Here is a 13886-nt window from a genome sequence, read left to right as displayed (position 1 = left end):
TAATGGTGACAGAATTTTGTAGAACTATCAAGAATTATAATAGCCAAATGCCTTTTTCAGTATGTAGTTCACTATATTATATAGAATGAAGAACATATTGTATTGCACTAAAACTAAGTACACGTAAATCTACAATAAATTTAATACTATATATAGACTGGATTAACAAACTCCAAGGCCCTGGGACAATCACCTTGCCTTGCCTTATGGGCTCTATACTGTTATACACAACTCCCTTCCAACCCTGAATGATTGTTGCTTGTGGGAACCAATGATTCACCATGGTCAATTTAAAAAACCCTTAGTGCACAGATAGAAGGAAGCTAGGAAAGAGTGTGGACTCATCAAGTGATCAAAACAGCAGTCCGGTGGTAACTTAAAAAGCTGACAACATTTATTCCAGTATGAGCTTTCGTGAGTCAGAGATCACTTCTTCAGATACAATGGAAAGAAAGAAAATCATTTACCTCATTTCAGAAAGTTGCAGAAGGAGAGAGGAAAGGGGGAGGAGGTGAGCAAAGAAAGGCCTTCTATCATAAGCAAGGTGTGATACCAATGGTAAGAGAGATCAGTGGTTCTAGCCACTCTTTCATGAGGTTAAAAAAAAGTGTGATAAAGTAAAATAAGAGGCAGTTTGAAGCATGAAGGAGCCAGCAAGAACCTCTGACTTGCTCATCATCAGTTCTGTATAACTAGAGGACTAGATTTATGATGCCAAGTCTCTCTTTGCTAAACTCCTCCTCCTTTCCCCTCTTTCGTAAAATGAGATAAACAGTTTATCTGTGGAACTGAGCTCTGACTCACAAAAGCTCATACTGGAATAAATGTTGTTAGTCTTCACGGTGTCACTGAACTTCTGTTTTGTTTTACTACAATGGACATAACCCGGGCTTTTTTTCAGCTGGGCCGTTTCCAGACGGCTTACCTGCCTCCGGAACGTCGCACCATGTTGTGGGGAAAACGCGAAATACCGCGTTTTCTCGCGCAAAACTCGCACGAGAAAACGTGATATTTTGCGTTTTCCCCGCAACATGGCGCAACGTTCCGGAGGCAGGTAAGCCGTCTGGAAACGGCCCTGGAACGCAGTGGAACGGAGTTCTGGCCTCTTGAAAATGGACACATGGCCGGTGGCCCCGCCCCCTGAGCTCCAGACAGAGGGGAGTCTAGATTGCCCTCCGCGCTACTGGAGCAGCACGGAGGGCAATCTAAACTCCCCTCTGTCTGGAGATCAGGGGCGGAGCCACCGGCCATGTGACCATTTTCTCCGACGGCAACCCACTGAGTTCCACCACCTCTTTTCCCAGGAAAAAAAGCCCTGGACATAACACAACTACCCCTCTGGAATCACTCAGCCAAGATGATTGCTGGATGGAGATTTCACCATGCTGATTCTTTTTAGTGTTTAGATATATAGCCTGCTGCATTCCCAAGGTTCTGCATGGGTAGCAGCAGGGCTTTTTTTCAGTTGGGACGTGGTGGAACGGAGTTCCGGCACCTCTTTAAAATGGTCACATGGCTGGTGGCCCCGCCCCCTGATCTCCAGACAGAGGGGAGTTTAGATTGCCCTCTGTGCCGCTGAGCGGTGCGGAGGGAAATCTGAACTCCCCTCTGTCTGGAGATCAGGGGGCGGGGCCAACAGCCATGTGACCATTTTCGCCGAGGGTGATTTAAACTTTTAAAAACTCCCCCCTTGTTCCAGCTGACCCAAAGTGATGTCATTGGTCCTGGGACCGTGCACCCATTTTGCGTGTGCCCATGTGATACCAGGGGCACCACCTCCCGCCAAGAGTTTCCCCCTGTGCTGGCAACCCACTGAGTTCCACCACCTCTTTCCCCCCCCAAAAAACCCCTGGGTAGCAGCATTACCCTTTGACACTGTTTCTGACATAACCCTCTGGAAGGGATAGGTGTTATGCATTCAGTTGTTGAATCCATTGCTGAGCCTGAACCACCCAGGTCCGAGCTCAGCCCTCCATACTCTGGACTATCCTGGGATTTGTTCACATGTTCATGGGAAGCCCTTGAAAGAGGGTTCATAGGAAGAAGTTGTTTACATCTATGTCAGTCCAAAAATAAAGGCCAAAAGGCAGAAACACAATCCATATGACACCTTTTTTTATATTTCAATCAATCAATTACCTTTATTGGCATTAGACCATATGACACCTTTTATCAGGACTCACTCAATGATATATAAGTGTGCGAGCTTTCAACTTCCCCAGAACTCTTCTTCACATTGGAGGTTAGATTATTTAAAAATACTGTAGTCACCTCAGCACTCATGGTCTGCGGGATCTACCCTACTGGAGCAGGACAGACCAGGGAGGCCCAGTTCACACGTGCCAGTTCATGTTCTGTTCAGCCCTTCTTTCCACTTGTATGAAAAACTTAAAAGGCACAAGTGTCAGGTTTCTTCCATGAGAAAAACAGAGGCGCAGTTTTAAATGCTCTAGTGTCGGGTTTCTGAATTGACTGATGGCCACGCAGGAAGGTTGATTTACAACTGCATTTCAGCTTTCCTTTGCTTACAACACATGTGTGAATTGGCTCTAAATCACTGCTAAATAAGCTTGGATTACAATCTCCATGGAACAGAAAAGCAAGAGGAAAAGATGGAGGCAGGAGAAAGTAGATTGGCCAACAGGCCTGGAGGGGAAAAAATGTCCTGTTCCTTTAATAATCTTAATGCGATGTTATTACCTGGTGGTATTATTTAACCATGTCATGAAAAACTTCAGCTGCCCATTTTGACACATTGAGCCTGTATTAAAGGGACAGGACATTTTTTTCCAGGCTGGCTGGCAACTCTGTTAGAAAGGGGAGACTGACGGTAAGTCTGGAAACATCAAATATTCCCTTTATCACTCAGCCTTTCGCTGCTTGGAACCTGGGAGAAAAGGGATTATAATAACATAGAGAAACCATAGAGAAAAGACGCCCGACATTTTGGATATAAAAAATTAATTTTGGCAAAGATTGGGACATTTGAAAAAAAAAAAAAAGGAAAACGTTTAATTATACGCCACGGAGCTGAGGAAGAGAGCAGATTCGTGGGAGCGAGCTAAAGCAAGCCCCACGATGTCGAAAAAAGAGTGGCAATCGGCAATAGAAAATTTGGACAAAAAACTTATAGACATGATGAAAGAACTTAAGGACACGAAATTGGAGCTTATTAAAGAGGTCAAAGAAGTTACACAGACAGTAAAGTCGGAGCTGTCAGAAGTGAAAAAAGGCGTGGAAACGATTAGCAGTGAATTACAAGGAACGAAACAGAGAGTCAAAACAGTAGAAGACGCGATGGAGAATTTAATAGAAACGCAACAAACAGAGATGAGATCGGTAAAGGGGAGGATGTCAGTTGCAGAAACTAAACACATGGAGAAGCAGCTTCGTTTTCGTGGTCTGCCAGAAGTTGAAGGGAAGTCAGCGCAAGAACAGATGACTGAGGTGTTGGCTGAATACCTGGGGAAGGAGGAGGAGGAAATTGTGGCTATCCTAGATGTGGTGTATCGTGTGAACTCGAGAATTGCAACCCAGAGGAAACTACCAAGGGATGTGATCGTGCAGTTTACAACTAGAAATATGAAAGAGAGGATTGTGACAAAACAATTTCAAGACCCATTGGAGATTGATGGCAAGACGATTATCATAATGAAGGAATTGCCCAGATCAGTGTTACTGGACAGGAAAAAATATAGAGTGTTAATTCAGACTTTGAAGGACATGAACATTAGGTACAGATGGGAGTTACCGGAAGGAGTGTCCTTTGAGTTTGGAGGGGCAAAAAAGCGTATCAGATCTGAGCGGGAGATGGAGAGATTTATTAAGGACAATGAAAAAGACTTACCAACAAAACCATGAATATGGAGAGTAAAGTATTATCTTGGAATGTAAATGGACTAAACTCACCGAATAAGAGAAAAAATATTTTTCATTGGCTACTAAAACAAAAATGTGATATTGTTTGTTTGCAGGAGACCCATATTAGAAAACAGGATGTAAAATATTTAAAATCTGGAAAATTGGGCAAAGAATTTGTAGCGGCTTCCAACAAGAAAAAAAGAGGAGTGGTGTTGTATATAAAAGAGGAGCTGCAGCCAAAATTTGTTATGAGAGATGTGGAAGCTAGATTTGTAGCAGTGGAATGTAACTGGAACTTAAAGAGAGTGTTGGTAGTCGGACTTTATGCACCTAACGGTGCAAAGGAAAGCTTCTTTGAGGACTTAAGGAAGCACTTAGACGATCTTGTATATGACCAGATAATTCTTGCTGGAGATTTCAATGGAGTGACAGATTTGGAACTAGACAAAAAGACTACAAAAGCACAAAAGAAAAGAGGATTATTGCCAAAGCTTTTTTTTGAGTTGATTCAACAAGAGACTCTCGAAGACGTATGGAGGAGAGAATATCCTAAAACCAGACAGTTTACTTTTTATTCTGCAAGGCATCTTACATTATCAAGAATTGATATGATCTGGGCCTCAAAGGACTTAGCGTTATGGACTAAGGAGGTAGGAATAATGCCGATGGTAGGCTCAGATCACAACCCAATTATGTGGAAATTTGGAAAAAGGAGAAAAAGGAAAGCCTGGAGAATAAATGAGGACTTGTTACAGGAAAGTGAGAATATGGAAACATTGAGAAGAGAGACTAAGTTTTTTATACAATACAACGTGAATAAAGAAGTACCAACCAATAAAGTTTGGGATGCGTACAAGGCGGTTGTAAGGGGCATACTAATGGACTTAAATGGCAGAGCAAGAAAAAAGAAAGAGGAGAAAAGACAAGAGATTGAGGAGAAAATAAAAGCCAAAGAAGTACAGTTAAAAAAGAGACCAGGGAAAAAGAAAATATACCAGGAAATCAAAATTCTTCAAGAACAGCTAACAGCAATGAGTAATAAAGAATTGGAGTGGAATCTTAAAAGACTGAATCAAAAAGCGTTTGAGGGTGCTAATAAACCTGGGAAATATTTGGCATGGCAATTGAAGAAGAAAAGGGAAAAGAAAATAATAAATAAAATCTGTGAAGAAGATAAAACGTACTTGGAGCAGACTACCATTAGTAGAGCCTTCTATAAATTCTATGCTAAGCTGTATAACAAAAAAGAAGTAAACAAAGAATCAATAGCATCATATCTGGAGAAGACCAAACTTCCAGAAATCTCGGAAGCTTGGAGAAGTAAGTTGAACAGTGAAGTAACTGACGAGGAAATAAGCAAGGCAATACAATCTGCAAATCTAGGAAAGGCGCCAGGGCCAGATGGACTTACGGCTAAATTTTATAAGACAATGGCCAATGAACTGGCACCAATCCTAAAAGAGGTGATGAATGGAGTTTTTAGGGATCAAAGGATTCCAGATACTTGGAGTGAAGCGAATATATCATTGATCCCAAAGGAGGGCCAAGACCTGACCAACGTGAAAAATTACAGACCTATATCACTACTTAATAATGACTATAAAATTTTTGCAAAGATATTGGCGGAGAGATTGAAGGGGTGGCTCTCGGAAGTCATAGAGGAGGAACAAGCAGGCTTTTTGCCAGACAGACAAATAAGAGACAACTTAAGGACAGTGATCAATGCTATTGAATACTACGACAAGCGTTGTGACAAAGAGGTTGGTTTCTTCTTTGTAGACGCTGAAAAAGCGTTTGACAATTTAAACTGGGACTTTATGTTTGCCACTATGGAAAAGCTACAACTGGGAGAAAGATTCGTCAGAGAAATCAAGGAAATCTATAGAGACCAGACTGCAGCAATTGTAGTGAATGATGAACTGACCAAGAAATTGACGATTAGTAAAGGAACAAGACAAGGTTGCCCGTTATCTCCATTGTTGTTCATTTTAGTATTGGAGATTCTGATGATACAAATCCGACAAGATGAGGAAATACGAGGAATAAAAATAAAGGACTATTCATATAAGGTCAGAGCATTTGCAGACGACATAATGTTAATTGTAGAAGACCCACTGGAGAACATGCCAAAAGTGATAGACAAGATCAAGGAGTTTGGAGACTTGGCAGGTTTCTTCATTAATAAAAAGAAGTCAAAGATATTATGCAAAAACATGACTAAGCAGAAACAACAATTGTTAATGGAAACAACGGATTGTGAAGTAACTAGTAAGGTGAAATACCTGGGAGTTGAGCTGACTGCAAAAAATATAGATTTGTTCAAGAATAATTATGAAAAATTATGTACTCAGATAGAGAGAGACTTGATCAAATGGAATAGATTGAACCTGTCATGGTTGGGCAGGATTGCAGCAGTTAAGATGAATGTGTTACCAAGAGTAATGTTTTTGTTACAGACAATACCAATCATCAGAGACTCTAAACAATTTGAAAAATGGCAGAGGAAAATATCAGATTTTGTTTGGGCAGGCAAGAAGCCTCGAGTGAAAGTAAAAGTTTTACAAGATGCAAAGGAGAGAGGCGGAATGCAACTGCCCAATCTGAGACTTTACCATGATGCAATCTGCCTAGTTTGGCTAAAAGAGTGGATGACATTAAAGAATAAGAAACTATTAGCCCTAGAGGGATATAAAAAATTTTTTGGATGGCACGCATACCTATGGCATGACAAAGTAAAGGTCAACTCGATGTTCCTGCATCATTTTGTAAGGAGAAGTCTATTTACAATCTGGAAGAAGTATAGAACCTACCTACAAGAAGGAACCCCCTTGTGGGTGGTTCCATATGAGGTGATAGATCCGAGAGCTGTGGATAATGAACAACAATGTTTAACGTACAAAGAAATAACTAAGATTGAAGTATCTAAACTTAGAATAAAGACGCAAGAGGAACTATCACCTAACTATGATTGGTTCCAGTATAGACAGATTAGAGACTTATACAACTCGGACTTTGCAAAAGGGGGCATACGAACAGAGAACTCGGAACTAGAGCAGACCCTTCTTAAAGAAGACAAGAAAAGAATATCCAAGGTATACCAAGTATTGCTGAAATGGTATACTGAGGATGAGATAGTTAAAACACAGATGGTGAAATGGGCTATAAATTTCAATAAAGAAATAACAATGGAGGCATGGGAATACTTGTGGAAAACTACAATGAAGACAACGACATGTATTAATATTAAAGAGAACATTTTCAAAATGATCTATCGTTGGTACATGACACCAAAGAAGATTGCGCTAGGGAACTTGAATACTTCTAATAAATGCTGGAAATGTAAGAAACATGAGGGCTCCCTCTATCATATGTGGTGGTCGTGTGAGGTAGCTAGGCAGTTCTGGGGGGAAATAATAAGAGAAATGAGTGAAATTTTACAGTTTCAAATAAATAAGAACCCAGAACTCCTGCTGCTAAACTTGGGAATGGAGGGAATTCCAGCCCATCATAGGACGTTGATTTTTTATATGACTGCAGCAGCTAGACTTTTGTATGCGCAGAAATGGAAAGTACAAGAAGTACCAACTATTGAAGATTGGATCTACAAATTGCTGTATATGGCTGAAATGGACAAGATGACAAGAAAACTGAGAGATCTGGACTCAGGGCAGTTCAACACAGACTGGGAGAAGCTGAAACAATACCTGGAGAAGAAATGGGAGGTGGGAGGAAAACTGTGGCAGTTTGAGAACTACTGAAATATAATAAAAGTATAAAAGAGAGGGGTGACTTTACCGGGGGAGGAAGAGAAATGTGAATTTATAAGCAGTTAGATTAATTGATTGAGATATATATAGATATGTATAGGTCAACTGATAGAGAATAATTAATGATAAGGTTTAAACATGAGGATTGACTAACTAACAATATTTTCTTTCTTTGACAAGATTTATATGCACCAAACTGAATGTATAGAAGAGTTAAATTGATTGAGTATCTGAGGAGTTATATAGAATTACCATAAAAAGTTGAAATGAGTAATATATAGAGAACAAATCAAATTGTTTGATTTAAATGTGGGAAATTTTTATGGTTTATGATATATAGGTTTATATAGAATTACTCAAAACTGGAAAATGGGATAAATTGTTTATCTAAAGACGTATAGTTTGGGTGTATAATAAGTAAAGGAGTTAAAGATGTACTGCTTAATATAATGGAGAATGTATATCTGTTTTAGACAGAGGAACTTAATAGAAGTAAGGGAAAAGGGACAGAGGGTGGGAAAGCTGTTGGAAGTCAACAAAAGGGGGGGAAAGGGAGGGGGTTAGAAACGAAAAATTAGGGGAAAATTGACTGTAATGTAAAAATAAAAATGTTCTAACCCAATAAAAATTTTTCAAAAAAAAAAAAAAAAAAAAAGGAACCTGGGAGAAAAGGTTCCTCTTCTCCCCCCTGCCTGGAACAAGAAACCTTGGCTATCTGTGTTTTCATAGAATGGTGCATTTCCAAGGTGTAGCACAAGGGAAAGAAAGATCAGCAGCCATCAGAGAACAGGGCCATGAACTGTCTCATTTCACGGGAAGCCCGTTTGCTTCTTGGTTTTCTCTGAGAATAGGAGGAACCAAACCTCAGGTTCTTCCATGCAGGTAGGGCTTATTTTAGCATTGCCAACCAGGTAGGGTTTGGAGTTCTGGCATTTCCAGACTACAGAGACGAGTTCCTCTGGAGAAAATGGCGGCTTTGAAAAGTGTCCTCTGCATCCCATCCCTGCTGTAAACTTTGCTCTCCCCAGGCTCCAGCCCCAAATCTCCAGGAATTTCCCAAGCGAGACTGGGCAACGCTGTCCCCTAGGAGACCCTCGCCAGGGCTGACTTGCGTACTGAGCATCCTCCAAATAAGTGGGAGAAGGAACGGTGGGACTGGGCAGGTTTGTAGCAGGCTGGAGGAGGAGGAGGAAGGGGGTCTGCGTAGCTCCAAGGACAGGCCTCCTGCCTCTGAGGAACTGTTGCTGCTCCCAGGCCCAGCGCCCAGTAAGGGACCCTCAGTCAGTGTTCAATGGGTTACAAAGATCTATACCACGGGCTCTTTCCATAATCCATCCCTGTTCCTAGAGACCCCAAGGAACTGGGTTTGAGGAGAGAAATATTTTGAATGAATGAATGAATGAATGAATGAATGAATGAATGAATGAATGAATGAAATGGACTTTATGGATTTTTATGGGTGAGGCTAACAAAAAAAATTATGCTTTCTCTCCATCTACCACCCCCCAGGACTTAATGAGGAAAGTCACGGCAGTTTAAGCTCCTGAGAGTTGTCTGTCCTCACCAGGGGGTGTGAACTAATGTAACCAGTTCTCTCAGCTGCTTTGCACTCCAGCACCTCTGGAGTAGGTCTTCCAGACAAGGAAGTCAGAGACCCGCCACGCCCCTGGCCTCTCCAGGACGCTGTCAGAGTCACAGTGCCAAGGCCAGAGGGCCATGAGACGGTTCTCATTTGTAGCAAAGCAGGATTCAGCCGGTAGCTCACGTTCGGGCTTGAGCTTCCCTGCTGCAGCAAGACTGGGTGTGGGAGGATTAGCAGGCAGAGGAAAGCAGCCCTCTCTGCCTGCCAAGGGAGGGGCGACAGGGTTTCTGGCCTCTCCTTCAAGGAGGCAGCAAAGCAACATGTTGGCCATTGGCAGGGAAACAGCAGGGCTGAAGGAGGTGGCGGGTTAGGGAGATAAGACGAATGGGGCAGGGACAGTGCCTTCAGTACTTCTGCTTGAACTTCAACACACGCCTGTATCTGTAGGAATCAGCACCTGGCATTTCCCATGCATGGCTTGCACACAAAAAAAAAAGAAAAAGAAGCAGCAGCTTATGTTAATTAAACTCCCCACAAGAAGCATCCCTGGGCGGAGATGGCAAGGCCTCGTATAATTAGCCCCATTTTCGAGAAGCTAAAGCCAAGCATCAGAGGAATCTGGTTGTGACTCAGCCTGGGTCAGGAGGAGGCAGGGACGGATTGCCTGGGTCCGGATACCCGTGCTCAACCGGTTATGTGATGCAGAACAGGGCCCCACGTCTCGCGTGCGTGGAGAATTCATACCAAGTGAAGGCATCTGTTTTTTTTAAAATTGAAAGTCATAAAAGCCAAACGTAACTTCAACAAGATGCTTTCAAAAAGCAACAAGTCATCCCGCCCTCCCCCTTTAGTTTTGTTGAGACACCTTGTTCTCTTGGCAAGCTAGTACCGGTGTTTGGTTAGATGGAAGTCAAGCAGGGCTGCCAATTTCAGGTTGGATCTGGAGATCTCCCAGAATTACAGCCGATCTCCAGACTTCAGAGGTTACTTGACCTGAAGAAAATGGCTGTTTTGGAGGGTGGACTCTATGGCAGGGGTCCCCAATGTGGTTCGCATGGGCACAGTTGTACCTGCCGGTACCTGTTCTGGTGCCTGCCAAGTGTTTTTTTAGAAAGTGGGTGGGGCCTTTATGCTTGTAAGATAGATTTCTATTTTTACTGTTCTTAACTTTGTATTGTGACGGCCTTTGGCCATATACAATTAAACCTACTACTACTACCAAGTGGGTGGAGCCAGGTGGGGCTTTTGCCCAGCAGGGCTTCTAATTGGCCAGTGGAGTATTGATTGGCTGTGCAGATTTTTTAAAAAAATTGCTTTGGCAGAAGCTTCTTCCACAGCACGGTGTGACTGATATGGTTGCCAGCCTCCAGGTGGTGGCTGGAGATCTCCCGGAATTACAACTGATCTTCAGGTGACAGAGATCATTTCCCCTGGAGAAAAGGGCAGCTTTGGAGGTGGACTCTATGGCATTCTACCCTGCGGAGGCCCCTCCCCTTCACAAACCCCGCCCTCTCCAGGCTCCACCCCCCCAAATCTCTAGAAATTTCCCAACCTAGCCTTGGCAGCCCTAGTGACTGAAGGTAAAGCGTAGCAGCCATTTTGGCTGCTGGCAGGCAAAAATGGCTGCTGCAGGAGGCTGGTTCCGCCTCCTGCAGCAGCCATTTTCTAGTAGCCATTTTGTTGCTGCATCCACCACATGGGAAGAATGCCAAATGTGCCTGCAGGCTCAAAAAGGTTGCTGACCCCTGCTCTATGGCATTCTGCCCCACTGAGGCCACTTCCCACCCCAAGCCCTGACCCCCCCCCCAGGCTCCACTCCCAAACCTCCAGGAATCTCCCAAGCTGGAATTGGCAACCCTAGAGTCCAGGTATAGAGGTCTTCCTTGAATGGGTGCAGCCCACCCAGGGCCAGTCCTGCGGCCGGCCCATGACCCCGCTTGTGCTCTCCCCTCCCTCCCCCGTCCCTGTTCCCTCTGCAGCCCACGAACCCCACCCGAGGCTGGGTCGTGCCCCCCTTTGGAGCCAACCCCTGGTGGATATGCTTGGCCTCCTCGGTGCCTGCCGTTCTGGTCATCATTCTTATCTTCATGGATCAGCAAATCACGGCCGTCATCCTCAACCGCAAGGAATATAAGCTGCAGGTCAGTCCTGGGGCAGGGCAGGGCGGGGCTCGGCTGGGCACCGGAGGCCGATCGAATCAAATGTGGAGGGGGGGGACACAAAATAGTTGGGGAGCCCAAGCATCTGCTGCCCGCCAGATTTTTCCCCTTGCACTGTGCGCTGCAGATTATGCCACCCAGAGGTGGGGGCACGGTGGGGGTGATGTGCATGTTCTGGTTTCAGTTTCTCTAGTGGGGCAAAGAGCAACCCCCTGGAGTTGTTTCAGGAAAACGGCGTGGAGAGAAGTCTTCGTGAGCCCTTTTCCTTGTGCTCCCTGGTCTCCATCCAAATCCGACTCTTGTGCATCTGGGAATTAAGTTCTCTGTAGGGGACTCGACGAGCCCATCTGATCAGAAATCCTTGGGGTGGACCAGGGTAGCACATGAGGATAATGCAACGTATAATGAGTGTGTTCGATGTCTGCGCATGGCTCATTTCTGAATTCTTAGAGCCAAGCCACAAGTGAGGAATGACACTTGCCTGGCAAGTGAACAGACTCACGTGTATTCCTCCCTGTTCACTTGCCCTCCACTTGCGCTCCACTTGATCACTACGTGGTCACAAGTGGAGGGCAAGTGAACAGGGAGGAATACACGTGAGTCTGTTCACTTGCCAGGCAAGTGTCATTCCTCACTTGTGGCTTGGCTCTAAGTGATGGATGCAGCAGCAGGACTGCGACTTCACATTTCCTTTGCCAGAGGTCCGTTCTCCTCTGTGCTAATAGGAACTGGTTCCTCTGGTTGGCTTGTCTGATTGGGAGTGCCTGCCGTTTCTCTGCTGTGCGGCTTCTCTCCCTTGGCGGAGCATACCTGGCTGGGCCACCTGTTGTTAGTGTTCCTTTGGCCTAGACACCCGACATAGCACAGGCATCAGGGAGACCTTCTAGATTCAACACATCTCAGTCTATGCCATGCCAGTTTCTGCACTGAACACTGCTAGGCCAGAAGGACTCACAGAAGAGCCAAGGGGGAACTGGCTGTTATGGCCACCAGAACTTTTCCCAGTGGGCCTGGAAAAGGGCCCTGGGAGAAAATCCATCACTTGGCACTCAGATGCAAAGTGGCACGCGAAAACGGGCTGACAGGCTGAGATTCGGCCCTGTCTGTCAGTGTGACAGACGCTCACCACTCAAAGATACCGACGTGTGTTTCATAGACTGTATGGTGCACCAAGCACGGTGTTGCCCATACAGCATGATTCTGATTACAGGGCAGGGTGAACGAGCCACTAGGGCAAATTAGGGAACTGCCCAAGATGCAACCACTCCTGAAGGACATGCCTCAGCTATGTGAATGTCTGGAGAAATGTAGGGTTGGATCCATCAGTGAAAAATGCTGATGGCTCAGGAATTTTCCCACATTTCTCTTCCCCTACTGTTCTTTCTAACTCCTAGAAAGTTTATTCTTGGGAACCGGGGGACTGACAGAAGGGCAGCGTCCAGCCCTCCACAGCCTCACAGGGCAGGGACGTGGCTTTGGTTGGCCTGCCCATGCCTCACGTGGCGGAGGGGAGGCTGAGCCCAGCCCACTGGGCAGGGGTGCTGCATTGCCCTCCCTATTTTGGGTGAGTTTGGCCGTGCCAGGCTGGGGGTTGTGGGTGTTTTCCAGGGCCCTTTTCTGCCTCCAAGAAGGGGAAAGGGGCTGGGAACTTAAAATGGCCCTGGAGCAAGCCAGCACAGCAATGGCCACTCAGCTCAGACCCTGCTAGTGGGACCAGCGAGGGGCCTCGGCTCCCCATTTGGTGACCGTGCAGGAGGAGGCAGTGGGTGAGCTGGCAGCTGTTGTTGGTGGATGGAGCATAGAGTTGCCAGTCCCCCACTGGGGTCAGGGAATCCCCCGCTCCTACCCTCAACCCTCCACTCCTGCTTACCTTGCTGGCAGGGAGAAAGGCAGGGGAACTCACCTACTGGGGTGTTCTCCCATGTAACACAGCGTACTCCCGTGCTGCGCAGTGGGCTGAATTGGGCCTAAATTGGGCCAGCTGTGAATCACAGGAGCGTGCCAGGGCCCTTTCACCAGCACTCCCACACTCTGCAGTGGGCTGAATCGGGCCCATTTGGGACCAAAATCGGCCCACTGCGAAGTGCAGAAGCACTCCAGGGCCCATCACACCACTCTGGCAGCATTCCTGCACTCTGCAGCTGGCCAATTTTGGCCCCAAACAGCCCAAAATTGGCTTGCTGTGGAACGCAGGAGTGCTCCCAGGAGACGGCACGAGGTCTGCATGATGTCAGAACTGTGGCTAGATAATGTCCTTACTCCAGACTACCTTATGCAATCAGACAAAAGTCCGTTGTTTAAAAAGTTTACTGAAGAAAGAATGCATTATAGTCCACTGGCCCAGATACAATATCCAGGCTGGTACACGTGTATTGTTACGAATGACAGGCAAAGCATGAAGTACCAAGTATCAGATCCAAGCAGACCCAACCTCCCCCCACAGTTCTCAAAACAATCCCTTTGAAGCTGAGAAAGCGAAAGTTTCCCAAGGCTGGAAAAGTGATAGCCAAAACAATC

The 13886-nt window shown here is 45.3% G+C and overlaps 1 protein-coding gene across 1 annotated transcript in view; it reads left to right on the top strand.

Moving 5' to 3' along the window:
• The window catches only part of SLC4A9 (solute carrier family 4 member 9), a 69656-nt gene that overhangs the window by 34958 nt on the left and 20812 nt on the right, over positions 1-13886 (top strand). Inside the window, exon 15 of the mRNA XM_054984926.1 lies at positions 11190-11351. Coding sequence (XP_054840901.1) covers positions 11190-11351 — 162 coding nt within the window. The remainder of the gene's footprint in view (positions 1-11189; positions 11352-13886) is intronic.

The sequence above is a fragment of the Eublepharis macularius genome, chromosome 7, assembly GCF_028583425.1.
Source record: "Eublepharis macularius isolate TG4126 chromosome 7, MPM_Emac_v1.0, whole genome shotgun sequence".
In the NCBI taxonomy this organism is placed as follows: Eukaryota; Metazoa; Chordata; class Lepidosauria; order Squamata; family Eublepharidae; genus Eublepharis; species Eublepharis macularius.
This window is presented reverse-complemented; position numbering and strand designations above follow the sequence as displayed.